General features: G+C 38.3%; 3 protein-coding genes across 10 annotated transcripts in view; 2 read left to right on the top strand and 1 right to left on the bottom strand.

Annotated features, from left to right (window-relative positions):
* The first annotated feature begins 593 nt into the window (after window positions 1-593).
* Window positions 594-12,381, top strand: LOC109060835 (sorting nexin-1-like). Of its 4 annotated transcripts, none has more exons than XM_042760446.1 (16): window positions 594-1,071; window positions 1,228-1,360; window positions 1,832-1,910; window positions 2,294-2,436; window positions 2,530-2,596; window positions 2,851-2,894; window positions 2,992-3,133; window positions 3,634-3,712; window positions 5,365-5,440; window positions 5,529-5,642; window positions 5,741-5,834; window positions 5,918-6,123; window positions 6,218-6,397; window positions 6,519-6,599; window positions 10,286-10,357; window positions 10,441-12,381. In XM_042760446.1, the coding sequence occupies exons 3-16, from the start codon at window positions 1,904-1,906 to the stop codon at window positions 10,489-10,491; spliced, it is 1,356 nt and encodes a 451-aa protein (XP_042616380.1). In that variant the 5' UTR covers window positions 594-1,071; window positions 1,228-1,360; window positions 1,832-1,903; the 3' UTR covers window positions 10,492-12,381. The 4 variants fall into 4 exon arrangements, with proteins under 4 accessions (XP_042616380.1, XP_042616379.1, XP_042616377.1 ...); XM_042760445.1 differs by having other exon boundaries at window positions 594-1,141; XM_042760443.1 differs by lacking the exon at window positions 1,832-1,910 and having other exon boundaries at window positions 594-1,019.
* Window positions 12,382-12,775: 394 nt separating this feature from the next.
* On the bottom strand, window positions 12,776-19,296 carry LOC109093348 (lysosomal acid phosphatase-like). Its single transcript, XM_042760448.1, has 11 exons — window positions 19,140-19,296; window positions 17,525-17,620; window positions 16,831-16,917; window positions 16,570-16,722; window positions 16,276-16,374; window positions 15,737-15,826; window positions 15,011-15,143; window positions 14,486-14,574; window positions 14,194-14,300; window positions 13,921-14,099; window positions 12,776-13,645 (listed from the first exon to the last, which is right to left on the bottom strand). The coding sequence occupies exons 1-11, from the start codon at window positions 19,221-19,223 to the stop codon at window positions 13,515-13,517; spliced, it is 1,248 nt and encodes a 415-aa protein (XP_042616382.1). The 5' UTR covers window positions 19,224-19,296; the 3' UTR covers window positions 12,776-13,514.
* Window positions 19,297-19,724: 428 nt separating this feature from the next.
* The window catches only part of LOC109093327 (activating molecule in BECN1-regulated autophagy protein 1-like), a 69,770-nt gene continuing 62,191 nt past the window's right edge, over window positions 19,725-27,303 (top strand). For 2 of the 5 annotated variants that reach the window (XM_042760439.1, XM_042760440.1), the window contains exons 1-7: window positions 19,742-19,986; window positions 21,161-21,394; window positions 21,798-21,856; window positions 21,998-22,181; window positions 22,313-22,485; window positions 23,037-23,103; window positions 24,184-25,595. In XM_042760439.1, coding sequence (XP_042616373.1) covers window positions 21,263-21,394; window positions 21,798-21,856; window positions 21,998-22,181; window positions 22,313-22,485; window positions 23,037-23,103; window positions 24,184-25,595 — 2,027 coding nt within the window. In that variant the 5' untranslated portion in view covers window positions 19,742-19,986; window positions 21,161-21,262. Of the gene's footprint in view, window positions 19,987-21,160; window positions 21,395-21,797; window positions 21,857-21,997; window positions 22,182-22,312; window positions 22,486-23,036; window positions 23,104-24,183; window positions 25,596-27,303 lie in introns of all 5 variants that reach the window. The other 3 variants (XM_042760438.1, XM_042760437.1, XM_042760441.1) reach the window with 3 other exon arrangements.

Below are 27,303 nucleotides of genomic sequence, written 5' to 3'. Positions count from 1 at the left end.
CTAGGCCAGTTTTAGGGGGGCACATATGAACTATGATAACTATGACATAGGGCTATGATAACTATGACATATGACATATGACAACTGCAATTATGTCATAGTTATCAGCTGTTATGTTGGCATTGTGTTCACCTCTTTTTGCAGAGTAAACCGATCACACCCACATCAGCTCCTGATGAGGGCGATATCTTCAGCGAGGAGGGCTGGATTGTAGCTGGATTGTAGCTCTCCGGGGGCAGGGTTGGAGATCCCTGAACTACACCCACCCCAATAGTAAGCTGATCTGATACAGATCAGTGACTCAGTGAATATATTTTATCAGTACAGCTACAGATATACACATTTACTCTCAATTCATTCATAGGTTATTGTCTCATTATGACCTGAGAGCAGCTCGGACCAATTTTGTGAACCGATTCAACCAGGGGCGATTCTAGGATTTTCATTTTAGGGGGGGCTCAGCCCTCAACGAGGATATATATATATGAAAATGGCAACATGATCGTTTTATAAATTATGCTTCAGCTCCAACACAGCTGTCTGTAATTATCAAGTAGCCCTGAACACCTTGATTAGCTGCTTCAGGTGTGTTTGATTGGGGTTGGAGCTGAAATCTGCAGGACAGTAGCTCTCCAGGAGCAGGGCTGGAGACCCCTGGTGTAGTTGCTGAAGTATCTGTAGTATTTGCTCCAGTCCATCAGGTGGCAGGGTCGCATCAGCGCTCTTTCTGAGCTGTCCGCCGATGTTTTAAGTACGCTGAGGTTTACCTAGCAGTGAAATTCAATCCACGCTTACCTGTAACATACAGTCAGTTAGAAATTTCGCCAACCTCAAAACTTGATCCGTTAGGTTTGTTTGTTGTTACATATATTTTATTTAGTCGAAAGATGTCAGGCAGCTTCGGACGGAATCCTCCTCCTCTCCCTGATAGTGAAGATCAGGAGGCTGAGTTTGACACTCGAGTGCTGGACAGCGACGAGGAGGATGAAGAAGGCGAGGACATATTAACCGGCGCCAGAGTGAGACCCTCGCTTCAGAATGAATCGCCAGTTGGCATTATCTGATTGAGTCGTATGTGGGGAAACATTTAAGTGTCATTTGACAGAAGCTAGCTGATAGCTTATAGTCAGTGTCTGCAGCGGTTAGTCTCATAATGCAGCTCAGCAACTGCAATTATGTCATAGTTATCAGCTGTTATGTTGGCATTGTGTTCACCTCTTTTTGCAGAGTAAACCGATCACACCCACATCAGCTCCTGATGAGGGCGATATCTTCAGCGAGGAGGGCTCGTACATCAGAAGAGATGTCCATCACGCCACTAATGGCCTTCCCTCTGATGAAGAGCTGGATCTGTTCACTGGTAACGTACTGCACCATGACTCACAATGAGCGGTAAATACATAATGACACTTGACTTGAGCTGTCGGCCTGATGGCAGCTGAACTGCGTGTTGGAAAACAATGCATTCCATCTTTCTTTAAAACATCGTGTCAGGCTGATGCAGATCACTGAAAGATGCTTTATTTTAAATGTAAAAACTAAAGAAAATTGTACTTGTAAAAAAAAAAAAAAAAAAAAACCTATTGACAAAAATTCTGCTCATTTAAAATTATGTACCTTGCCGAAGAGTACTTGAGTGGAAGTAAAAAAAAAAAAAAAAAAACCTTCCACATATAATTGAATTTGGGTATTTAAAAGTAATCGGTGAGCACTTTTCTTAGCTTTGAATTGGGTTTTGTGAACAAGAGGCAGTAGAGATGTTCTAATTTGAGAGTTTTTGAAGAAAAAACTGGTTGAAAATAACATTCTCTCATTGTTCTGACCATGTAAGAATCCAGGACACAGCAGATGTTAAACTGAAACCAATATCCTGAAACCTGTTACCAGAATATTCTCAGCTAAAATGATCAGTAGGTGGTTTTACAAACATTTAAATAAGTAGTTATTATAAAAAACACTTTACTAGAGCATGAAGTATGTGTCTGAAAGGGATAGTTTTTTTTAGTGTACATGATTTACTGGCTTGTTAGTTACATTTGGAAAGATATTTTTAAATCACTGAGAAAATATTTAAGTCATGATATGTAAGTATTAGAAATTGTAATGAAGTAGAAGGCTATTCTTTTTCATTGTAAATGTGATTGAGTAATAGTACAAGTACTTGATTTTAACAGAACTAATGAAAGGTACAGATTTCCCAAAATAATACTATACTAAAATATAATGGTGAAGTGCTGTTACTCACATACTTCACACCTCTGTGCTTTATTTGTTCTCTCTGTTCAAACACCAGAGGCCACTGTAGAACTGACGCTAACCAGCACCACTAGTCAGGGCAGGAGAGAGATTATTGGCCCGACCGCGTCGGCTTGCAACACCACACATGTCCCTAATTCCATACTCAAACCCAGCGTTGTCACCAAGACCATGGAGGAGGTACTGAAACGAGACCCTTTACATGCCTTCAGTTGCATTCTTGTGATATTTATATAGATGCTTTATTCTAACAATGCTGATGAACTTTAACAGTTGGAGGAGGAAGAGAGTGGAGACCAGTTTGAGCTGAACATCGCAGTCACTAATCCAGAGAAAATTGGTTTGTATAATGCAACTTATTTTTCAATGCGAAAGTAAGCAAATAAGTGAATAACAAATTAATGTAAACTGTAAAATGATTTGTGCTACAAACCAATGAGCTTATGATTATGATTCCTAATTTGTAGATCACTTTGGAGAAAAAAAGCATCTGCTAAATGAATAAATGTTACTAAGGTTGAGAACCACTGGTTCTAGATGTTCTGGATGTTAAGAGCTACAGTGATTGAGTTCTTCTGCGTTATTGTGTTGCAGGAGATGGCATGAATGCCTACATGTCTTACAAAGTGTCGACTCGGGTACGCAAAAGCTCATCTCTATTACCATTTTTTGGATTGTTCGAGCTACATAAATCAGCATTATGGCCCTTTTCCATGCTTCTCTGTCTCTCTCCAGACTACACTGCCCATGTTCCCGAATAAGATGTTCTCAGTGCGTCGACGTTTCAGTGATTTTCTGGGACTTTATGAGAAGATATCAGCCAAACACTCCCTGCTGGGTTGCATCATCCCACCTCCACCTCAGAAGAGTGTAGTGGGTAAAGAAGCTCTCATGCTCACTCTGGCACCATATCTAGTGGAGTGAGCTCATCTATACCCCTTTTCCACCAAGGCCGTGCTGGATTGGGGCAAAAGAGCCTAGTTTCATATCGGTTCTTTGTCTTTCGACACCCAAAGCACCACCTCCAAACCAGGAAAAGTGGTTCGTAAGTAGAACCAAAACATTGCTGGTCTAGAAGTAAGAACCGCTTGTGTCAGGGGCTGGGGGCGGGGTTACCGTTACCAACAAGATGAACAGAAACCTTTTACCGCCATTTTTGAAATAGCAGCTAAACACGAACATGTTAAATTCGCTGTGTTTGGATGCCAGTGTAGGTTTGCAAAGCCATGAACATCAATAGCAATGCAGTTGAGGCAAATGCAGTTGCACCCGGTTCCTGCTGGTGGAAAAGGGGTACTAGACATTCACGGTGTCCTGGATACTCTGTTGACTCTTACTTTTTTGCTGACCGAGTGTGTGGTTTGTGTTGTGTCACAGGGATGACTAAAGTGAAGGTAGGGAAGGAGGATTCATCCTCGGCGGAGTTTGTGGAAAAGAGACGAGCAGCACTGGAGAGGTGAGCACATGGCCAGTTAGGCATACACATAAAATAGAGGTTGACCAATTGCATTTTTTTCTGATATTAATAACTAATCCGATAATTTCGGATTAAGTGGCTGAACGCATATTGAACGTGATATATATTGGATATGATTTGAAAAACTCTTTTATTACTGTAATGAGGCATTTTGAAGTCCAAAATGTAGGAAATCCCAGGTGCAACCAAAACATGCCTATAATAATCAGAAAAAAGAAAGCGCTGATGAATACTATGTGACATTTACAATATAAACACAGAGTAAACTTTATTATAATTTTGAGCTAATTGCATGACAATAGATAAAAACAAACAACACAATTTCTTCAGGAAACAACTGTGACACATAAGCCCCTTTCACACAGAGATTCTGGAAAATACACGGATAATGTGTTCTGTGATTTGTTTTGGGATCTTCTGGAATCTGTGTGTGCATTCACACACATCCCATAAAGACACGTGACATTACGATGTGACGTGTAATATGTGACACGTAGCGTTTCACTTAAGCTGGCGTACGATCTCAGCTTCAGCACAGATAGTGATTAGCTCCCTGATTTCTGCTTCATACCAGTTTGCACATATTTTTTGTTGTGAACGCTAATCTGCTTTAAGAACACTGGGTAGAAGAGTCACACGATAGCTTGCGTCATCACTACGACACACCCCTTATGGCATTGGTTCTGGCTTTTGTTCACACAGGGCTCGTTCCGGGACTGACTCTGGCAATGTTACTAGGTCCCCAACCCGAGATCGATCCCGGAACATGTTTGCATTCACACAGAAGGCACTCTGGTCATTTGCAGTGTGAAAGGGGATATAGACAGTCATGAGGACTAAACTAAGGAAATATTGACAAATACAGACAATAGTATCAGAAGGTACACAAAAACTGACAGTTAGATAAGTAATGCATGTATATGTATGTATGTATGTATATGTATGTGTGTGTATGTGTAGCAGCAGTGGAATATAAAGTAGTAGTTATTATCATCAGTGATCCTTTATGACAAATATCTTGTAACCAAAGTATACATTACATTGAAAATACAAATTTGGAAAGACTGTTGAAGGCAACAGATTTAGACACCACAAATCTTGAGGAGTTAGGAGTTGTTTCATTTTTATTTTGCAGTCATACTCTAGAACTTTTCGGTACCAGGCATGCAAACAAAAACAAAAAAAAAAGCATTTACTGTTGCCGAATTTTGAGTTGCAACAGCAGAACAATACGTTTATTGACCTCTAACATAAAATATGCATTCACATGCTAATGCACACTTGCTTTATTTTTAACTGGTTATATTTATATGTATATACAGTTGGTATAGAAACCCCACTCCCCCTTTAAAATAATCACATTTTGTTGCTTCGCAGCCTGAAATGAAGACGGATAGTTTTGGTTTTATCCAGCTGTATTTAGTCAGTGCAACTTTATAACATCCAAGTGAAAGACATAACACCAACATGTTAGAAAAAAAAAATCAAAAACAGAATCACTGAGTTGGAAAAAGGAAAACCCCCTCCTAAAAATGAAAATCAGGTGTAACTAATCACCCTGTGATTATTAATTTTGAAGGGGGGTGATTCTTTTCTATATCCCCTGTATATTATATACTTATTTTCTGTAGGTATCTACAAAGAGTAGTGGCTCATCCATCTCTATTACAGGACCCTGATGTTCGAGAGTTTTTAGAGAGAGATGAGGTGACCACCTTTATCATGTTCCTAGAGACACAGTATTTTTAGTGAAATATTTAATATCTAAACTACTTGTCTGTTTGTGTGTTTTTAGTTGCCCAGGGCAGTGAATACTCAGACTTTGAGTGGACCTGGCCTCCTAAAGATGATAAACAGAGCGTCGGATGCAGTGAATAAGATGACCATTAAAATGAATGAATCAGATAACGTAAGAGGAGCTCAGTTCATGCAGTACTAAGACATAAATTCTCCCAGGTCCCTGCATTTTACTAGTGATTGACACCTCTCTGTGTGTGTCTGTGTCAGTGGTTTGAGAGTAAGCTTCAGGAGGTGGAGAATGAGGAGCAGCTGCTGAGGAGGCTCCATGCCGCTGTTGACTCATTAGTAAACCACAGGAAAGGTGAGAATGAAAACTACACTGTGAAGCCAGTCTTCCAGATTCATACTGTTACAAAGCATCTCAAAGTCTTTCTCCTCTCATAGAGTTGTGTAGTAACACAGCGGTGTTTAGTAGGAGTGTGGCCATGCTGGGCAGTGTGGAGGAGAACTCTGCGTTATCTCGTGCGCTGTCACAGCTGGCAGAAGTGGAGGATAAGATGGAGCAGCTGCATCAGCAACAGACCTTCAGCGATTTCTTCATCCTCGCTGAGCTCCTGGCCGACTACGTCAGGCTGCTGGGGGCCGTGAGGGTTAGAGAGCACAACCACATAATGCAAAACCAGCAGTGAGACCCCACTGTTGAAGTAATATGATGTTTTTAACTGTGCTCTTTGCTGTCCTCAGTGCTGTTTTGAGCAGAGGATGAAAGTGTGGCAGCGTCTACAGGAAGCTCAGAGTACACTGCAGAAGAAACGAGAGGCTGAGGCCAAGCTGCTCTGGGCAAATAAACCCGAGAAGCTGCAGCAGGCTAAAGACGACATAAATGAGGTTAAATTATCAACAGCGAATGCTAAACATAACACGGTACAAGTACTGTACATTAGACCAACATGTAACATTTCTGTAGGGCAGTTATGTTGAATGACAATATGAATGGTCATTAATTTGCTGTTAACATTGAGCTGTTTTCTGTGTCTCTGCACAGTGGGAGTCTAAAGTCAGTCAGTATGAGAGAGATTTCGAAAGAGTTACCTGTACTGTGCGTAAAGAAGTGCTCAGATTTGAGGTAAGATTTGTCAGTCACATGTTAATCATGATGATGAATTTAATAATAGAAAATGTCCTGTTTATTATTTCTTCATTTAAATATCGTATATAATAATAGGTACACTGATGTGCTATGTGGTTTTAAATGTTTAAAAATGATGGGCGCAACCTCTTATTTACATAAGGCAAACATTTGACTATTTAGTCAACTGCTAAAATGCAAGCCCTAGTTTATATAAATAATACATATTTTTTATTCTTTTTTGCATACCTGTTGCTGACATAATAATGGCCTATTTAAAAAGCTTAAGCAATTTTCTACACATATATATACAAATAGACACAAACACACACAAACACACACACACACACTATATATATATATATATATATATACACACACACACACACACACACACACAAATTTATATTCATTTATTTAAAATAATATATTTTAAAATTAATACAGTTTTTAATATATATTCCTCTATTATTCTTGACAAAATATCAGTATTCAAATATAAAATGAAGCACAACAGTTGCCAGATGGTGCTTGGTGGGATTTACAAAATGACTTTTGGATTGATCCCTTTTCCTAAACTCGAGACAGGTGGATTGGGGTGGCAGTTAAAGGGGTCATATGATATGATTTCTATTTTTCCTTTCGCTTGGCGTGTTACAAGCTCTTGGTGCATAAAGAAGATCTGTGAAGTTGCAACTGTGGTTGAACTAGGTATTGCAGTCCAAATTCAAAATATCGGAGAGGGTTTTTTTTTTTCACCCAGTCCCTCCTCCTCAGATTTCACTAACGCACACGCAGGTTGCCAGATTGACGACACTTTCGTTTGCCAGCTTCCATGACTGAAATGAAATATGCTGTGTTTCTTGCCAACTGGCAACCGGGGGTGCCGAAATACAATTGGGTAAACTGAGCGCATTATTGTAGCGCGAAAGTACATTAATATAATGTGCGAGCGCGAATCTCTCTGCTCGCGCGCGGGATATAATGTGCGAGCGGGAACTGGGCGCGCGCTCTCATGTACACGTTGCTCTTGTAAGAATTTTCTCTGGGCTCGCTCAGAGAGTATGCCTGCACTTAAACCGTGTTCAGTGCAATCGCGAATCTCTCCTCTTCGCTTAAAGTAAGCGTGTATGTGCTTAGACTGTGTCCCGTGCGTTCGCGCATGGCCAAGTACTCTTCTCTTCGAACTCTTTCTCTTTGCTCTTGGCATAAACGCTGTCAAAACGGCAACAACCAATCAGAAATAGGCTTCAACGGCTGACCAATGAAAACGCGACATCGTACATGGAATCTTATTGGTTGATATTGAACCGCACATGGAATAAGTTCACTGAAGTTCAATCAAGACGAACCGAGATGGATCCGCCGAATCGACGATCTCAGGTAACCAGTTTTATTTGTTTTGATGTTAAATATGTCAAATGTATCTTAGAAATGTCTGAGAAAAGGGCGATTGGATTATTTTACATATAAATTACCTAGACTTTCAACCACATTGTTCACACTACGTGCCATGCCCATTGAAAGTGACATTTTTTTAGCCAAATATATTTGAAAGCGGATTCCAAAAGGCAAAAATAATATTTTACGTCTGATAATTAACACATTGTCTCACGCAATCACACCAGTGATTAATCATTAAGTACGTAGCGAGATCAACTGCTAAATTCAAATCTGAACAAATATTTCGGGGGAATAAGATAAGGGGGCAAAATGCCCCAGTAAAATTGTTATTTATGGCTGTCACGAATGAAGTGATGTGAAATTAATGAAAAGTGTCATCTGCAATGGATTTTCTTTATCGCGGATTGCAGCGTTGAGTGTTATAATGAATTATTATTATTATTTATTTTTATTTTTTTTATCTAAAAAATCTCACTTTCAATGGGCATGGCACGTAGTGTGAACAATGTGGTTGACAGTCTAGGTAATTTATAGCCTATGTAAAATAATTCAATCGCCCCTCTTCCCAGACATTTCTAAGATACATTTGACATATTTAAAATAAAAACAAATAAAACTGGTTACCTGAGCTCGTCGATTCGGCGGATCCATCTAGGCTCGTCTTGACTGAACTTCAGTGAACTTATTCCATGATGGGTCGTTAGCGAATGAGCCGACTCTAAGAGCCGGCTCTTGTAGGTGAACGACGAGAGCTGGCTAGCATATCTGAAGAGCCGACTCTTATTAAAAAAAAAAATAGTCTATAGAAATTAAATCATTATGTAATAATGAAATATTGGATGCATTTTATTTTATTTAAAATAACTGACTAATTCAAAATCAGCCTCAGAAAAAAAAATTATATAGGCCTAAAGGCGCACATATTCGTTTCGACTGTCTGATCAGCCTCACATTCTGTTCCTGTCAATCATACACGAGGTGACAACCAATTATATGGCATGAGAAAGGTGCCGATCACACACACACCACACACACAGTGTCAAACTCGGAGAAGAAACCGCATCAGCCCCTCGAAAGTAAGGCAGCTTGCATTTCTGAATGCAAATCTCTCATAAAATAAAAATATGATCAGCATTGTGTGTGTGTGTGTTCATGCTAGTTATACAAAACATAACTAGTGAGATAGTTCATGCTGGTTATATAACATGCCAAAAAAAGATGGACTAGTTTAATCCTTTCAGTTATTTTTCTTTAATATGGGTTCTATTATGTTGTTCAGATTCAGATTGTATTTGTTTTGTAATGTTGTTGTTTCTATACATTAAAAAGTTGTAATTTAAATGCAAATGTTTAATAGTATTCTTTTTTCATAACAAATCAATGCATTTTCAAAGAAATTGTGAGACATTGTGAGTATGATTTAATTTAATAATTTAATTAAAATTGTTTTCACACCTATCATAGTCAAAACATTATTGTTTTTTAAAGAGCCGTTTGTGAGCCAAAAGAGCCGGCTCTTGTCAGTGAGCTGAGTCAAACGAGCCTGCTCATGAAAAAAAGCCGAAATGCCCATCAACCAATAAGATTCCATGTATGATGTCGCGTTTTCATTGGTCAGTCGTTGAAGCCTATTTCTGATTGGTTGTTGCCGTTTTGACATCGTTTTTGCCAAGAGCAAAGAGAAAGAATTCGAAGAGAAGAATACTTGGCCATGCGCGAACGCACGGGACACAGTTAAGCACATACACGCTTACTTTAAGCGAAGAGGAGAGATTCGCGATTGCACTGAACACGGTTTAAGTGCAGGCATACTCTCTGAGCGAGCCCAGAGAAAATTCTTACAAGAGCAACGTATATCTGAGAGCGCGCGCGAGCAGAGAGATTCGCGCTCCGCACATTATTTTCCGCGCGCGAGCAGAGAGATTCGCGCTCGCACATTATATTAATGTACTTTCGCTTTACAATAATGCGCTCTCGACATTTGACAGGGAAATAACGCCATATTTTTATGCTTTAGTAGAGTCAAAAATACAGCTCCTTTAAATTACCACACAACCATGGTTTGTCAAAAAACTGTAGGTAATTCAGCCAGGAATTTTAACAGGGATAGTGGAAAGAAAAGCAGTCGTTCTAGATACGTATGGCAATAAAATCACCAACTTAAACATGTTAAACATTTACCAGCATTCATCTGAAATTCAGTAGTTCCAAAAGCTGTGACCATTGGTAATGCCTTATTACATCACAAAATATGAGATCAAATTGTTTTTCTGTTGCAGAAAGAGAGAGCCAGAGATTTCAAACAGTACATAGTGAAATACCTGGAGTCCCTGCTTCACACACAGCATAGGGTAAGTGTGAGTGTTTGTTGTTGTTTTTTTACATACAACACTGCTGAATTGTATTTCATGAATTGAAGTATATCTTAAACCAGTTGGTGAAGTATTGGGAGGACTTCCTGCCTGAGGTCAAAGCCATCGCCTGATCAGAGCCTTAACTCACATGCTCCTAACCTTTGATCTTGACACAAGACAATCAGCATTTCTCTTTTCCTATTTCCTTTGCTCTCTATGTGTGAAATAACATGTACATCTTAATATTTGTTCATTGATAAGCCAATCCCTAGATTGTGATGGTAAACCTGTGCAGTGACCCATATATCACTGTTGACAACTGAATGTTGAGTGTAAAGGTTAAAGGTCAGAGCGGGATTAAAGAAAATAACACCTTATGTGTGGAATGCAGCAAGTATATTTTTTTTATGTGTGCACGTATGTGTGTGTTAAGTGTTATCCTTAAGATTTTTAATGGTGCTTAGCTTATGTAGTGTTTTAGTAGACATTAAACCGCCTTTAAGATTGTTGAGTGTCATTTTCTGGATGTGCACAGGGGTAAGACGTTTGTAATCCATTCCAGATAATAGAGAAAAACACTTGAGATGTTTCTGGGGCACTCAACCCAGCCTGATGTTGCACCGCATATTTAAAATTACAGCAAAGTTAGAGTACGATATAGAAAAAAAGAATTAATCACAGACTATGAAGGGAAAATTTTTGGTGTCTTTGAATGAAGTCCCATATTTTGTGTTGATAGTTTTGAATGTTTATGTTCTCAAACAGTTGCACTGATCTGGACTGGTCCAGATAATAGTCTACTTGCGGTATAGGTGTGCAAACATTTCTATTAAAAATTCTAGATGAATGAATTCAATTTTAGTCTTTAACATTTATGCACTGCTGGTGTATTCATGATATCACAGTATCTTGCAGAAACTGGAGCCTCATTTATAAAATGCATTTACGATTTCATTTGATGTCAAAAGTAAGGAACAAATTGGGATAAACAAAAGCATGTGTATGAACTTCCTGTGCTCATATACCATTAATAAAACTCAATTAAGAACATGTAAAGATAAATAGGCAATCACGTTATGCATTTATATTGAATGCACAAATTAGCAATATTTTAACCGCTCTGTGATAATTATGTCTCTGTAATTGCTTAATTATATATTAACCATGAATGGATGTTTGTGTGCATTCTGTAGGTGGAGTTTATCAAGAGATGCATTTAGAGACATTTTTGTGTATACAGACTTTTTATAAATCATATGAACATTTCGGAAACTTTTGTGTGTTCACACATTTTACACAGGTCTTTATAAATGAGGCCCTAGGACCTTAAATGACGTGGATATTGACGGGAAACCCCCATATTCAAAGCAGAGGTCTATGAATGTTTTTTTTTTTTAAGCTAGATTTAAACAAATTGTGAATTTGGTTATTTTCTTGGTAAAAACATTTTGGTTTGAAGCTCTTTTCCTGACACTAAGACTATACTGTACTATAAGCTTCCATTTTGACTATTAACAAGATGTCAGTGACCTGGTACACGAAAGACGTGCATTTGTTTAAAACAGTTTGCAGTTGTCCTGTCAAACATTATTTGTCTATTTGATGAAAATAAAACTTAATAAAAAGGTTGTTGTCATCTTTTCAGATTAAGTACATCTCAAACTATCACAATTTCATCAGCTAATCAATACAACATTTGTATTCAATTAAAGGTGCTGTATGTAGGATTGACACAGTGTGGTTGAACTAGGTATTGCAGGCCAAATTCAAAATGTTGGAGAGGGTATTTTTCACCCGGTTCCTCCTCCTCAGATTTGACACATGTAGGTTGCCAGATTGACAACACCAACAGGAACGAGCGCACTTGACAATGAATGAAATAGGATACGCATATTTTCCAGCAACTGGCAACCTGGGGTGCCAAGATACAATTGGGTAAACTGGCAGTGGGCGGGATTCACAAGCCAAAACAAAGATCGATATTCCAGCCCGGAATGCACATTTTCAGGAGAATAACTGACTGTAGCATTGTTTTTCAGATAAACAAGTATGTTAACTCTGCATGTTTCTTAAATATCTGCAAAAGTTTTGTTTTTTTATGCTTTAGTAGAGTCAAAAACTTACATACAACACCTTTAAACCTGACCAGAACATTAAAAAGCCAGTAAAAGACAGTAAAAACCAATTATAAAAAACCACAAAACATTAAAGATTAGATCAATCTGGACAAATTGTAATTAATGTTGAGTGGCAATATTTCTTTTGTTAAAATTCTTACTGGGCATGTTTATCAGTCTAATAATTTTGTATTAAATATGATGTACCTGGAATTGATTTTGTACTGTACTGAGACATGAAAGCATCTTTCATAACTTCATCTAAAATTTGTATTCATGTGATCAAAGTGTAATGACAAAACATCAAAGAAACTGCACAATGTTAAACTACTCCAATAAAAGCTCATTTGAGCTTAACTTGGGAAGACTGTTCATATCAGCATGTTATTATTCTGAAATTTACTAATCAAAGCTCTTCTGTTGCTGTAAATCAGGAGATAATCACATAAAAAGCATGAGGGTAAAATTCCATGAGTGCATAATAAGGCCTCAGTAATGTGTATTAGGTAGGCTTTTGTTACCCCATTTGAATCTTCAGGCGTTGACAAGTACAGTAGATGTAAGGGCCTGGGACCACAAACAGTAGGACGCCAACAATCCTTGTTTCAGAGAGGACTTCAATTTAGTCCACATCTCGGATATATTGAGTTCAAGTTTTAGTTCCACCGTTGACACTTCACAATCTTCCATTACAATAAAATCCCAGAGCCCAAGACACACATGAAGTCAAGTTTCTTAGTTACACGTCTGTGTTCTAAGCATTGTTACGTTAATGCTATTGACACCATCACAACTCTTGATTCCCTTTTTTTTCCTCTCAAAACACTTAAGGTTACAAGTAAATAAAACATTATCAAGTGTTCCCCAATGTAAAATAAAAAAAAAAAAAAAAAAAAAAAAAAAAGTGTGTGCCCAAAAAAAAAAAAAGTTCCATCTTGTCAGTTGTCTTAAGAGTTTCTCAACAACCTGGCGCTGTGTCCTCATAGTTCCTCTTCACTGTCCCACAGTTCCTCTGTGCGGAGGAGCCGATACGATTGTCAGGAGTCACTCTCATTTATGACATGACTATAGGTACCCATGGGGTCTTTTAGACGGCATAGCATTACAAACAGCAGCAGTACCAGGAGGAAGAGAAGACATCCACACACAGCCAGCCCAATTATGACCGCTACACATATATGAGAGAGAACCATCAAAATCAAAGTAAAGTAAATTTATTTAAAAATCTATATAAGCAATATGGTTGGCCATTTTATGCATATTTTGAAAGATATTTAAAATGGTATCTTTTGTCATATGGAACTGCTTTCAATAATAAATTGCAGTATAAATATCAATAAATAATTAAATATCCATAATTTACAGTTTATGTGTGCACAAAAAAGAGTGATTACAAGATGCAAGCAATAAACAGCATTTATTAATGTAAATGATTGTGATTACCAGTGTCTGTGGCTTCCTTCCTTATCTGACACTCTTTATCCCTGTCTTGTGGTATGACTTCACGTGTGAGGTTCATAAAGTCCTGTAGGGGGCAGCGCTGGGAACAGCCCGGTAAAGACACAGGGTACGGCTCAGACACATTAGTGTCATTGCGATAAAACATCTCCACTGTAAACATCCTGAAAGAGCAAAGCAAAGGTATATTTTACTTGAGCAAAGCATGTCTACTTGAAGCATGGATTTAGGAAAAACACAGCTCTCACACACAGTTACCCGTTCTCTTCCTGGTGAAGTTCAATTAGATGACACGAGGCATAAGGAGGCTGCAGGCCATTAAAGACATTCAGAGCTTCCTGCAGGGCTACAACTGTTGTGTCATGCTAGTGAGGAAAGGGTTACATGAGTGAACATTACATGAACTGCTTACTCTAAAGAGGACACATTTCTTTTCCTTTCCTTTCCTTTTTTTTTTTTTTTTTTTTTTTTAAAGTAGACTATTGACTGAAAAAGGGAAGTTTGGGAGTTTTGGTCTGCTGATGTTTCATTTAAGTGTGACATGACTTACAGCTGAGTATACCATCATCTTCACTTCCTGTTTAGAGTCCGGTGCTGCAGCATTTGAGAGATTCTTAATGATCTGATCTAACAGCAGGCCTGTAAATGAGAGCAAAAGAGCAGTTTTAGCACATTAAAGTGTTGCAGGATCATAGTACTGCATTGTGTATTTCAGTTTGAATGTAGAATGGTCCATTCGTTGTTTCTTTACATTGACATTTTCCTGCACTATAACTGCACACTGTTTCAGTTTGCAGCCTATTCCCACAACACTGATTTGCATATGTGTGCATAAAAGTGTCAGAGTGTGTAACTATCAAAATGCTTTGTCAAGAATCCTCTCTCTTCTTTTTAAAATGTCAAAAACTACTCTCAATGTTTAACCTCATATAATGGTTTTCTCTGGCTTTTTGGTTCTTATTATTGTTTTTATTCATTTAGTTTTTTTTTTTTTTGCTGTTGTTGTTCTATACTACTTGGCATAATTGTAGGTTTATTTGAAATGAATAAAAAAAATAAAAAAAAAAGCTCTTACCTCCCTGAAGTCTGCACTTCTCCTTTCTCTTGTAGATTCCAAACAGAATCTGAAAACCAAAGTTCTTTAACATCTTTAGAGTCTCCATCACACTTGGAGTAACCCAATCAGGTGGTCGCATCCCATGCTTTGCCTGTGGAAGGAGAATAACAAAAAGAGAAATAAAATTAAGTAATGGTGATTCAGTTTGTGATAAGGCCATTATTGCAAGACATTTACCACAAAGCCTCTTGATATCATGAGAGAGTCCACGCAGACTAGGGAACCGTTTCACCCTCAAGCCATCAAACTTGTGAACGACTTTCATGACTCGCAATAAATGTCTAAATGTGTTTGTGTAAATAAGAGCCTCCTCTGATATTGTAAATGCCCAATAACAATCTAATTAAAACAGTGATAGATATATAAACAAATATTGAAATAGTTTGAGAGCGTAGGGAGAAAACTTTGTAGCTCACAGTAGGTCTTTAATGATTTAGAAGTTATCATTTAAAATAAATTCTTCTATGGAGAAAATAAATTGAATTTGTTCTTTTGAAGTCCTAATGCTGCACTTCATAGTGAGTTAAAAAAACAAAAACCTAGATTTGCGCACACTGCCTTCATTTCAATATATCATTCATTCCTAAAGACAATACTTAGCGGGTGAGATTGACTGGCCGAGTTTTTTAATGCTAGATGAAGCCATGAGTGCATGTGTGCACATAAATGCCAGGTGAAACTCACCTCACAGAACAATGTGTCATAAAAACTCCAAATAGTCTCAATGTTGGCTTTCTCCAGTCCTGTTTTATTTCTCACCATCTCTATTAATTCCTGCATAAAAACATAATGACATTGCCATGAGTGAAGTAACCATTATGGCTGGGGTGGCTAATCTACTGTTTTTTTTATTAATATTATTTTTGCACATATACATTGCAAGATAGGATATATGCTAACCTTGTAAGTTACATACTTACATGTAAGTCAATTACTAACATGAAAAAAACAGGGAGCAAGATTTAAAATGGAATCAGAATAGCACTAAAACTGTAAATACTTTGACAGAGGAGAATAAGTTTTCTGCCATCTGACAAAACATTTTCACAAAATCAATAAAATGTTTTACATTTCTTCCATTTGCATGATATTTACCCAACAAAACAAGGATGTAGGGATTGAATATATTCTTAAAACAGGCCTAAAATCTTAAAATGTTTAAATCTAAGGTAAGAATATTATTAGTTTAATTATTAATTTTAATTTTCACACGGTGGACTCACTTTGTAGGTTTCAGTCATGTTAAGAAAAATGTCTGTTTTTTCAGTCTCATTCATTAACTGTGTGTAACGTGGACAGTCTTCCAGAGGGAATGAGAGCAGCTGAAAAAGAAAAAATACACACTGAGGACAGGTCGTGTAACCATGGAAACAGATTTTAACCATACAGAGACATTTATTGATGCTGCTTCTGTGCAAATATGACTTCATCGCTAAACAGAGGTCAGGGCCAAGTTTCAGTGTGCTGCAAAATTGTGGAGAGAAAAGTGAGAACAGAACTTCAGTGTGATTTCTTACCTTCTCTTTATCCACTGGGACAGTGTGAACAGGTATTGGTTGCCATTTCAAATCTGGATTAAACTCCTCAGAACCATTAGGTGGGAACATGCCAGCTAGGTTTGCTTCTGCACTCATTAGAGTCCGATCAACATCTGTGCTTCTGATGAATATCTACGGCACAAAGACAGGATTACTTATTCTATTTAAACACATGAAACTGAAAACTCTATGTTTAAGGTTATTGAACATATTTAAACAATAATTTAAAGAGACGGTAACCTCATGCCGGTCATAGTCCTCACTCAGGAATCCAGTGTAGCGTTTCTTTAAAAACTGACCCAGTTCGAAGTGCTGCTTCATTCCTTCCTGTAATGTTCAGAAGATTGAGCTGAAGTAAGGGTCAAGGGGTGGCCTAGTGGTTAGAGAGTTTGACTCCTAACCCTAAGGTGGTGGGTTCGAGTCTCGGGCCGGCAATACCACGACTGATGTGCCCTTGAGCAAGGCACCGAACCCCCAACTGCTCCCCGGGCGCCGCAGCATAAATGATACCCACTGCTCCAGGTATGTGTTCAGGGTGTGTGTGTGTTCACTGCTGTGTGTGTGCACTTTGGATGGGTTAAATGCAGAGCACGAATTCTGAGCATACTTGGCTGTATGTCACGTCACTTTCACTTAATAAAAACACTCTTACTAAATCTTATAGTAAACGAATGAAACAAAATCCTTAAAGGTGCATTCAGTAATTTGGTGCTAACTTAAAAAGTTGGACACATTAAAGAAATAAATTGTTTTTGTGAAGAGTCATCTGAATGTGAAATGATGATGGATAATACTCATAATAGTTTTCTATAAAAACTCTTTTAATTATGTAAACACCTGCATGTTTCTACATAAACTAAAGGCAACTTAAGTAGCACATAACCAATTAAAACAAAGAGCTTACGGTATGTATGTGTGTGTCTGCATACTGTACCTGAGAGAGCTGTCCAAAACCCTGGGGCCAGTCACTCTCCTTATAGGGATCAGTTGGATAGGCATTGATTGGAGATCTGTCACCATGACGATAAAGCTGGCAGAGAGGAAGTCATATATCTCATAAGTATTGAGGATTTATGTGTGTAATCAGGAGAAAGAACTACACCGTGCAACTGTGCTTACTTAAGCAAAACCAACTTGTCATGTGCTCACCCTGACACCCGGATAAAAGCCACACAGTTGTCTGTTAACACATTCTAATTGGATGAGCACATTTAGTCTACCTCCTTATCTTTATCTCTGTCTTTCACAGAAATCAGACATGTTTCAGTGTGCATCATGTATTAAGTTTTCAGCTCTGGCTTGTGACCTTCTCTCATTTACACGAAGGTCTATAGTAGGACTGACCTGAATCACTTTCAGAACAGTAAGTAGGTGTTCTAGGAATGCATTCAATTATAATCACGTTACACAATCACGTTTAAAATGACACAACCCTCTGGTTTATACTTCCTCATCTGCTGTGTGACCTGATCGTCATGATTTACCACAAAACACTTCTATTCACTTGTTTAAAACAGCTGTCAGTATCAAATATGACTACCCACAATACAAAAAAGGGTTTTGAGGTTTTTTTGTGTGGCACAGAGGTGAAACAAAACATACAAACATTCACATCCTGAAAATGAAACAATAACACCAACATAAGAACTAATAAATATAGAATAAACACATGGATTTATGAGCACAAATAGAAGAAAAGTTAAATTCTCTAATACGGCATAAAAATCTGTTACTTTTATTATCGTGTATAAGCCTAAGTGATTGGAATTACAGAGTGGGATACCAAATTGGGATTTAAACTATTTTTGTTTATGAATGAAAAATTCTGCATACAATATAATGAAGTTGGCACTGGCAACACATTCAGGAGATACATTATTTTCATAATAAGACCTTTGAGAACAAAGAAATGGTTTACATTTGTAGGGCTAAAAAAAAGAAACTTAAATACAATCAAAATACAAATGGACAGCGGTTTCTTCTGAAATACCACAAAATGAATATGCCTCATCAGTGTCAGGACGTCCTTATAATTGGATATACAGAATTTGCCCATCAAAAGCCAGGACTTTTACCAATCTATACATCCGAAACAAACGAACCACAACAGAAGTGACTTGGACTTTGGCTTGTATCAAAACATTTTATTGCTTTGACGGAACAGGGAGGTTTAGTACAATATCTAATAACAAAAGTTTACGTCGAGAACAAGTTGCAGAGTTAAAAACAAAGCTGTTAGCAAACAATGGTTACTCGTGTCAGCAGATATTGTCACTCACACCTCGTTACTTTTTGATTCTTGTTTCAAACTAGCCTGACATCGACAGAAGACCACCTTCGTTGCGATATAATCAATGCAAAGCTTTCAGAGCGGAAAAAAATGAAAAGGGAGACACAAACATCACTTCATATTTACACAAAAACAGTTATAATGCATAAATATATGGCACATAACAAGAAGCCTGAATGTGTGTCGTTTTATGAACGGCTTTTAAGACGAACGGTTTTATCAAACCAGCTGCAGACAGATTATGCATTATAGTGCTCACCACAGTGACAAACTTCAGCGTCCTTTCTCCACTGGAAAGACTGAAAGCGAAGAGGAAAGAGACGATAAGAAAACAGGACACCATACTCGCGCACGAGCAGCTGAAGCAGAGTACAGCGCGCTCACTGAACGATTGTTGTTTGGCAAACACTAGACGCGCTGCGAGGTGTTCCGGGAGCGCTCCCATTGGTCAACGCATTCTGCAGCGTTCAAAACGCGTGAACTGATTGGCTGTCTCGGAACAGAGTACGACTATCAGTTTATCAGTGAAATGCAAATGTCATTTAAAATGAAAATCCAGTCTCTTGTTATATTTTTATTCAATGTCTATGAGTTATTGTTTAACCTGATATCCAGGCCTCAAATAAGGTGTATTCGTATATTAATATTAATTCGTATATTAATACGCCTAGTTGACAATTATTTTTAATTGTTTTTATTTTGTATTTGCATATAGGTATTTTAAAACACTATATTCATTTCCATAATTAGTGAAAGAAAGGAAATAGCAAGGGGTTATTTATGCACATGATTTAATTAATTAAATTTAACCTTTGGTGCGTGAACGATGTTTTCGGTAGTTGATTATGAAGGATCTGTGCTCTACTTGCTTTGTCTGGACGCTTTTTGGCAGGAGGTGTTGAACACAGCAACAACTCTAAAGTAACCTTCCATTCTACCCTCTTTTCGGGAATAAACAAAAAATATTCCACACTGTATTTATATAAACCCGAAAATAAACCCAGCACTGAATATTTAAGTAAGGTTCCTGCTGCTGAAGTGTCCCAACGTACTTATTTTACTCGATATCTACGTTTTCAAGGAGTATATTCGGACAAAAATACGAGGTAGGCCGAATCTGAGACCCCAAATGGTTGTCTTTAATATATTTTAAACAAAAAACACTAATAATTTAAACACCATGTAGCGTTAACCGTGTGAATTCATACATCACCCGTAAACTGTAGCATGCTAACTGCTAATGTGGAAGCTGTTAGCGAAATTTCCTAATTCAAAATCAAACATTGTAAATTATATATAACTTTAACTGGTGCCTTTATTCCGTGACCATAAAGTTAATGTACTTAGTGTGTATATCACTTTTATATCCCCTGTCTGGCTTTATCAGTGGAAGATAGCAGCTGAAGTCAAACATGTAGCCTGTCAGCTGCAGAATAACTGAAGTTAGACTCACAACACATGTAAAGCTGATTCAGGTTTCTCCAGCCTGTTAGCTTGATGCATAATCTCAATAACATTTGTATAATTATTGTCTCTATACCAGCTACACTGGTATTTAATTGTGTATAAAACCCTCTTTATTTATTATAATGTTTAGTTCTTATCTATTTTGGCCTTTCATTTGTTGTTTCTTATCGTATATATTGCATATTATCTAATTTCCCACCTGTGTTATTTTAGTATCATATTATAGTTTTTATTAATATTTTGTATACAGTTTCTATGTATTCCTATATGTTTTCTATATAGTTCTTATTTTTATTATAGTTTTAATCATTTTAGTACATCAAGTTGAACTAAATGAAAATGTGAAATGTTGGCAACTAGCTGTTTTTTAATGTATTTTTTGTTGTTGTTCTTGTTTTAGTTAACTAAACCCTGCAGTAAAGTTTCTGTTTTTCTATGTAAGGTATTAAAAGTAGTAATTCTGCCATTGCACGTGTGTGTTTGTAATCTTTGTAACAATGCTCGATTGTTTGTGACATGGCCAGGATACATGTGGCTCTGTAGGGTTGATTTGATATGCATTAAAATGTCCTTTAAACCTTGTAATCTCCTTTGACACCTGTGCTGATTGTGCAGAGACCATATTTAGACGCAGATACAATGCTGGAAGATTTTACATTGAATTTAAATAACCCAAGAAGTTATTGGAAATTGTCTCATTGTCATCAGATTAATATTGAGTTGTAGTCAAGTTATGATATTCATGAACTTTGATGGCCCTTTTTTGTTAAATTTTTTATGATGATTTGTTGATGTCTTTTTTTCTGCCCCCAGAATGATGGCGTGGCAGTAGAAGTGGTGTTCTAGTTGTGTGTGAGCCGGTGGACGGCTCTGGGTCTGGTGTGAGAGGGTCGGAGTGAGGAGGAGTTTGTGGAGATGAAGGTGAGACAGAAGAACTCGGTGTGTATCCTCTCCAGTCGAGAGCGAGGACCGCGAGGCCTTTCCTCACACAGGATCCTACAGCAGCTTGTGGAGGAGAAGACACAGCGCATGAAATGGCAAAGCCAGGTAACTGACTCACTGATCTCTGTCATCTGATGACTCGTTTGGGAAATTTTCTATATTATTAAGACAACCTTGTTTTTTTAACTGTTTTGCCAACTATGGAGCTTTAGGATTTATGTACTATTTGAGATGGTAAATAAATACAAAAACTCTAAAGAACTTCTAAATAAATAGCTTATAACATTCATCGGCTGGAAAACAATCATTCTCAGAGTGATTCCAACAATATCATTCCTCCATGTCATTATCATTATAGACGTGGTGTGGACTTCACTTTATTATTACATTATTAAAACTTAATAGTTACTGTACGTATATCTATCGTAATAGTTTTCGTCCTTGTTGTGAACAGGCCTTAATACTGAGGTAAAATCACTGCTCTTTTGATTTTCTTTCGGTGTCACAGAAAGTGGAGTTACCAGACAGCCCCCGCTCAACCTTTCTTCTGGCCTTCAGTCCTGATAGGTATGACTGCCCTGACTTCTTTCTCACAGTCTTCAGTACAGATCTGCTGAATAAACTGACTGGCTGATCAGGCTTTTCCAGTTAGGCCCCGTCATCAACAAGCTAATCAGAGACGTGTTTTTGCTATTTGTCTCTTTACAGGTCTTTAATGGCCTCGACCCATGTGAACCACAACATCTACATCACAGAGGTTAAGACAGGAAAGTGTGTTCACTCTCTAGTGGGTCACCGCCGGACACCCTGGTGCCTGACCTTTCACCCTAGCATCCCTGGCCTTATTGCTTCTGGCTGCCTGGATGGAGAGGTTCGAATCTGGGACCTGCATGTAAGTCTTGACCATACACATATTTAAAGATTGTAATCGTTCTACTCTTTGCTTTAATGTGTTTTTTGTTTTCTTTAGATATGTTGTCACAGCTTAATTTTGCTCAAAAGAATTGTATGTTTTTGTTTCAGGGAGGCAGTGAGAGCTGGCTTACAGAGAGTAACTCAGCAATTGCATCCCTTGCTTTCCATCCCACTGCTCAGCTGCTGCTCATTGCCTCCAACAATGAGCTGCATCTGTGGGACTGGAGTCGGAAGGAGCCCTTCACTGTGGTGAAGACTGCTAGCGAGACAGAGAGAGTCAGGTTTGATGCGCATACATTTTATTCATTCAAAAGGGATAGTTCACACAAAAATGAAAATTATGTCATTAATAACTCACCAAAACGCTTTGTCGTTCAAAAACACATAAGAACCATAAAACACTAATAAACACATTTTTAATGAAACATGAGAGATTTCTGTCCTTTCACTGAAAGTCTATTCACCTTAGAAATCTCAATTAAGCGGTTTATTCCATCTTCTGAAGATAGACGATTGCTTAATATGATGAACAGATTTAATTTAGGCTTTTATTCGCATATTAAAATTGATTAATGCACATACATAGAGCTCATTAAATATGGTAAGCAGATTCTCAAATGTTCTTGCTTGACGATCAAAAAAAAAAAGAAAAAGAGTTTGTTCTCGCATGTCAAATAAGCACATTTGAGAATGCTTTTACCATATTTGATGCACTTTATCTATTTATTCATCATATGAAGCCGTTTGGGTGTACAACATGCGGGTGAGTAATTGATGACTGATTTTTCATTTTTGAGTCAACTGTTCCTGATTTTTTTGTGTTTTTTTGCAGGTTGGTGAGATTTGATCCATTGGGTCACTATATTCTAACTGCCATTGTAAACCCTTCAAACCAACAGGTGAGTCTTCTTGCTGGAAATGTTGTTGTTTCTGTACAAGACATAACATTTCTATTAGGGCTGGGCAATTTTTCTGATTTTATCAATTAATTTGAATTTAATGTTTTGCTACGATTTTATTTTTTATAAATCGAAGAATCACGATTTTGAATAGAAATATTACCAAACGTTAGAATTAGACACTTTGACAATATGCCACTTTTAACAGTAAAGAGAAAAGAATGATCCAACCGTATGTTGGCGCATGTGATTAACCGCTCACGTGTCACGCGCTCTGTGAAGGACCATAAGTAGAATATATCACTAAGTGCCATTCACACAGAATGTGTTTTTGTGTTGACAAAGATGCAACACGGGCAGTGGAATATGAAAAATGCAGTAAGATGGGAGTTTAACTTCTTTTAACTTGAGCGCCGCATTTTTAGAATGCCGTTTAATGCATGAGACGCTCCAAGAGACGAGAGAGCAACAGTCAAACACGTCCATGTTTACATAGAAAAAACAAAGGAAAAGCAGCGCAATCGAATGCAAACCTGTAAAGAACTACTACTGTATGTCATATATTTTATGTTTGCATCATGGTGACATCAGGCTGAAAGCTGCTGTTCATTGTTTTTACAGAACATTTAAGGTTAATAATAGGCTACTGGTGTTATACCTTCAGTCGTTTTGAATTTGAGATTTTTTTAAAAACATTTTCCTTGTATTATTTCTGAACATATAATATGTATAAGACGAGTTTGTACAATAAGACAATTCATTAAAATATTCAATTGTAGTTCATGCATCTTTTTTGCAAATATATTTTATAAATGATTTGTTTAACATTTACATCACGTTGACATGTTGTTCATGTGTGGTGCACTTGGAATATTTTTTTCTTTTAACTAGAGGGTTAATAAAGATAAAGTTACTTGACTCATGTTGTAGTTACATTTTCAAGTTGACTAGTTAAAAATCGAGAATCACTCAAACGTTCTGAAAAAATTGAGATTTTATTTTTTTTGCCATATTTCCTAGCCCTAATTTCTATTCTCTAAAATTTGTGACTATACATATGCTTGCATTTGTGCGTTGCAGAATGATGATGATCCTGAGATACCAATGGACAGTGTAGAGATGCCTCATCTCCGTCAGCGCTTTTTCCTCCAGTCCCAGCCTGTAAGACGCACACCCATCTTGCACAATTTTTTGCACATCCTCACTTCCCGTAACTCCGTCCCTCAGTCTGGAGGCACTTTCGCTGCTTCCAGTGATGAAGCCTCTGATTCGTCTGGGCGCTACACTGTTTTGAGGAATCGATCCCGGCTGCCATACCATGGTTGCGTTCAGCCACTTGGAATAGTGTGTTTCTGTAGCCGTTGCTCATCAACACAGGTTTCGTCTCCACCTGACGAGGACCCCTCCGACTCTGCCTCCTTGGAGGGACAATCACATGCATCTACCTTTTCTTCTGCACGCACAGAGCCACGAATACCACGGTTTCCTATTGAATCTCATGCTTCAAATCGGCCCTCAGAATTTAGCTCCGTGTATGGTGGCGGGAGCAACGGGCGTAACATATCTTCTAGCTCTGGGAGGAGGGGAGTGGCTGGAATGGCACCCATCCCACCTTTCCGGCAGCAACCACCAGGCAGAGAAGATGGAGGCCGTCTCCCTGGGGCAGATTGGATAGGCTGTGTGCTTAATGGACGAGGTAGTAGTATGACTCCACCCAGAACCAGCGCTTCCTCTTCTGTCCTGCGACAGCAAGGGACTTCTACCCAGTCACCTGTTTACACCTCAGCTAGTGGTGGATGGGGCCTTTCTCATAGCAGCAGCAGCACATCAGGGACTAGTTCTAGCAGGCAGCGCCCACCAGAGGAAGCGGGACACAGCAGCCCTTCTTTCATCCGCAATGTTCTTCAGTGTAACCTTAACCACTATTTCATGGAGTGTGAGGGAATGCAGGACCTGGTACCGCCTCAAGAGGGCAACAGGCAGGACCAGCAGACTCAGGAAATGCTGAATAACAACATGGACCCAGAGCAACCAGGTCCATCTCATCACCAGCCACTCTACGGTGGCGAAAACCCTTCACGCAGTCACATGAACCGCTGTAGAGTCTGCCACAACCTTTTCACCTACAATCAGGGTACTAGGCGCTGGGAGAGAACAGGTCAGCCGACATCTGCTGAGAGAAATGCAGCTTGGCAACCTACTAGTCCTGCCCTCCACAGTGTAGCCCCAGTCTCTCACACTGATCATGACCTACTTGAACGCAGACCCATGGAGCCCAGCCCAGACGCCCCAGAGCCTCATGTTCCCTTTTCCCACAGCACAGCTGCTGGTCAGCAGGAGGAGCAGACCATTGGGCTGGTCTTCAACCAGGAAACTGGGCAACTAGAGCATGTTTACAGGCAGTCTGCCACCTCTCACTCAACAAATGTATCACAAGAAGCCTTAAACCAGGAAATGCCTGAAGACACACCAGATGACGATTACTTACGCAGGTGAGGCAGCAGTCTTGTTTGAATGCTTAAAGGGGTCATGTCATGAGGAGTCAAACTTTCTTATTTGCTTGATATTATAAGGTTTCCTTGTACTATAAAACATACCAAGTTTCCTCACTTATTGAAATTAAGCTGTACTAATGACTAATTTTCACAACATATTGATATTAGATGTTAACTCATGGCCATCTACATTAAAATGACAGCAATGAAAAAAAAAATAAAAATCTATTTTGGCCATATATACTCAACCGTTCAATAGTGACTGACAGCACAGACATTTACAATGCTGCAAAAGATTTTTATAAAATCTTCAAATTATGTTCGTTTGAACTTTCTATTAATCAAAGAATCCTAAAATGTATCTCAGTTTCCACAAAAAACATTAAGGAGCACAATGTTTTAGCGTTGATAATAAGAAATGTTTCTTGAGCACTAAATCTGCATATTAGAATGATTTCTGAAGGATCATGTGACACTGAAGTAATGACTGCTGAAAATTCAGCTTTGCCATCACAGGAAAAAATTACACTTAAAATATTTTTAGCACATTTTTATGCCTTACAAACTTAAACATACTTGGTCTCATCAGAAAAACCGAACCATTGAATACCTCTAAGTAGGGCTGCACGATTAATCGCATGCATCTGTCATGCGTGTCTCATCAGTAAAGCCGGTTCCGTGATTAGCGGTAAATGTCTGTCACCTGTTTTCAAACGGGAGCGGCAGTTAATACACAGACCCGTAGTTCACTGACAAGCTACGCAATATTCTGTTCATAATTGAGATTAATCACATTCGATTATGAACACGATATTGCGTAGCTTGTCAGTGAACTACGGCTCTGTGTATGAACTCCCGGTGCATTTGAAAACAGGTGACGGATATTTACCGCTAATCACGGAACCAGCTTTACTGATGAGACACGCATGACAAATGCATGCGATTAATCATGCAGCCCTACTTCTAAATTCTGTATCTAAATAACAACTAATTAGGAGTTGGTTGTAAGAGATCCCAGGCATGACAGTTTCTTCCCGAAACACTTGCACACAGGCCCTGTAGGCCAGCCGGCCAACCTTATTATTGAGCCCAGTCATATTGCAATTTGTAAAAGTCAAATAATGATTAGAGTTAAATGTGTGAAACTTACTGTGTTATTACTGGCTGCGTGTAGCACATGAAAGGTTTGTACTACTGATTGCAGTGTAGATTGTATTGTGATCCAGTCACAATGTAATGCAGGTTTTGCAAAGATGCTGTTGGCAGTGCAAACTGTATTGGACCTGACAGTATACTCAAAGTCTGCTTGTACATGTGTAGCAAAGCACTGTTACTCATTTCACATGTGAAGTGACTTTCCTAAGGCACAAATGCTGAAAATGGTTTGCATGAAATGAGCAACAGCTCTGCGTGAGGTGCTCTGGTTTTAACACACCAGCTGTGAGTTTGATGTCATGTCAAATATAATTGAATCTTTCTTATTCTTTAATAGTAGCCTCTTTGCAAAGCTTGTATTATTTAATGACATGATCACAAAGCAGTCCACACTGCGATGTGCCACATAAACTGTTATTAGAGTAAAATGATCAGGAACCTTGTTTGTCAGCTTGATCTGACCTTGTGCCCGTCTGTGTGCACTCTATTAGCCCTCACAGCAGAGTGTGCCATCCAGACCTGGGCCTAGTATTAATGAAGTGCCTATCTG

The sequence above is a fragment of the Cyprinus carpio genome, chromosome A7 (genome assembly GCF_018340385.1).
Source record: "Cyprinus carpio isolate SPL01 chromosome A7, ASM1834038v1, whole genome shotgun sequence".
Classification (NCBI taxonomy): domain Eukaryota; kingdom Metazoa; phylum Chordata; class Actinopteri; order Cypriniformes; family Cyprinidae; genus Cyprinus; species Cyprinus carpio.
Note: the sequence above shows the minus strand (reverse complement) of the source record. Positions and strands in the feature narration are given on the sequence as shown.

Bases quoted from the DNA above. Each gene is read 5' to 3' on its own strand.
- LOC109060835 (XM_042760443.1), top strand. From the start codon at position 888: ATGTCAGGCAGCTTCGGACGGAATCCTCCTCCTCTCCCTGATAGTGAA. The intron at 3,713-5,364 runs GTGAGCACATGG...TATTTTCTGTAG, and splicing joins AGACGAGCAGCACTGGAGAG to GTATCTACAAAGAGTAGTGG. The intron at 5,643-5,740 runs GTAAGAGGAGCT...TGTCTGTGTCAG, and splicing joins AAATGAATGAATCAGATAAC to TGGTTTGAGAGTAAGCTTCA.
- LOC109093348 (XM_042760448.1), bottom strand. From the start codon at position 19,223: ATGGTGTCCTGTTTTCTTATCGTCTCTTTCCTCTTCGCTTTCAGTCTT. The intron at 16,723-16,830 runs GTTACCGTCTCT...TTTGTGCCGTAG, and splicing joins AGGACTATGACCGGCATGAG to ATATTCATCAGAAGCACAGA. The intron at 15,144-15,736 runs GTGAGTTTCACC...CTCCTTCCACAG, and splicing joins ATGACACATTGTTCTGTGAG to GCAAAGCATGGGATGCGACC.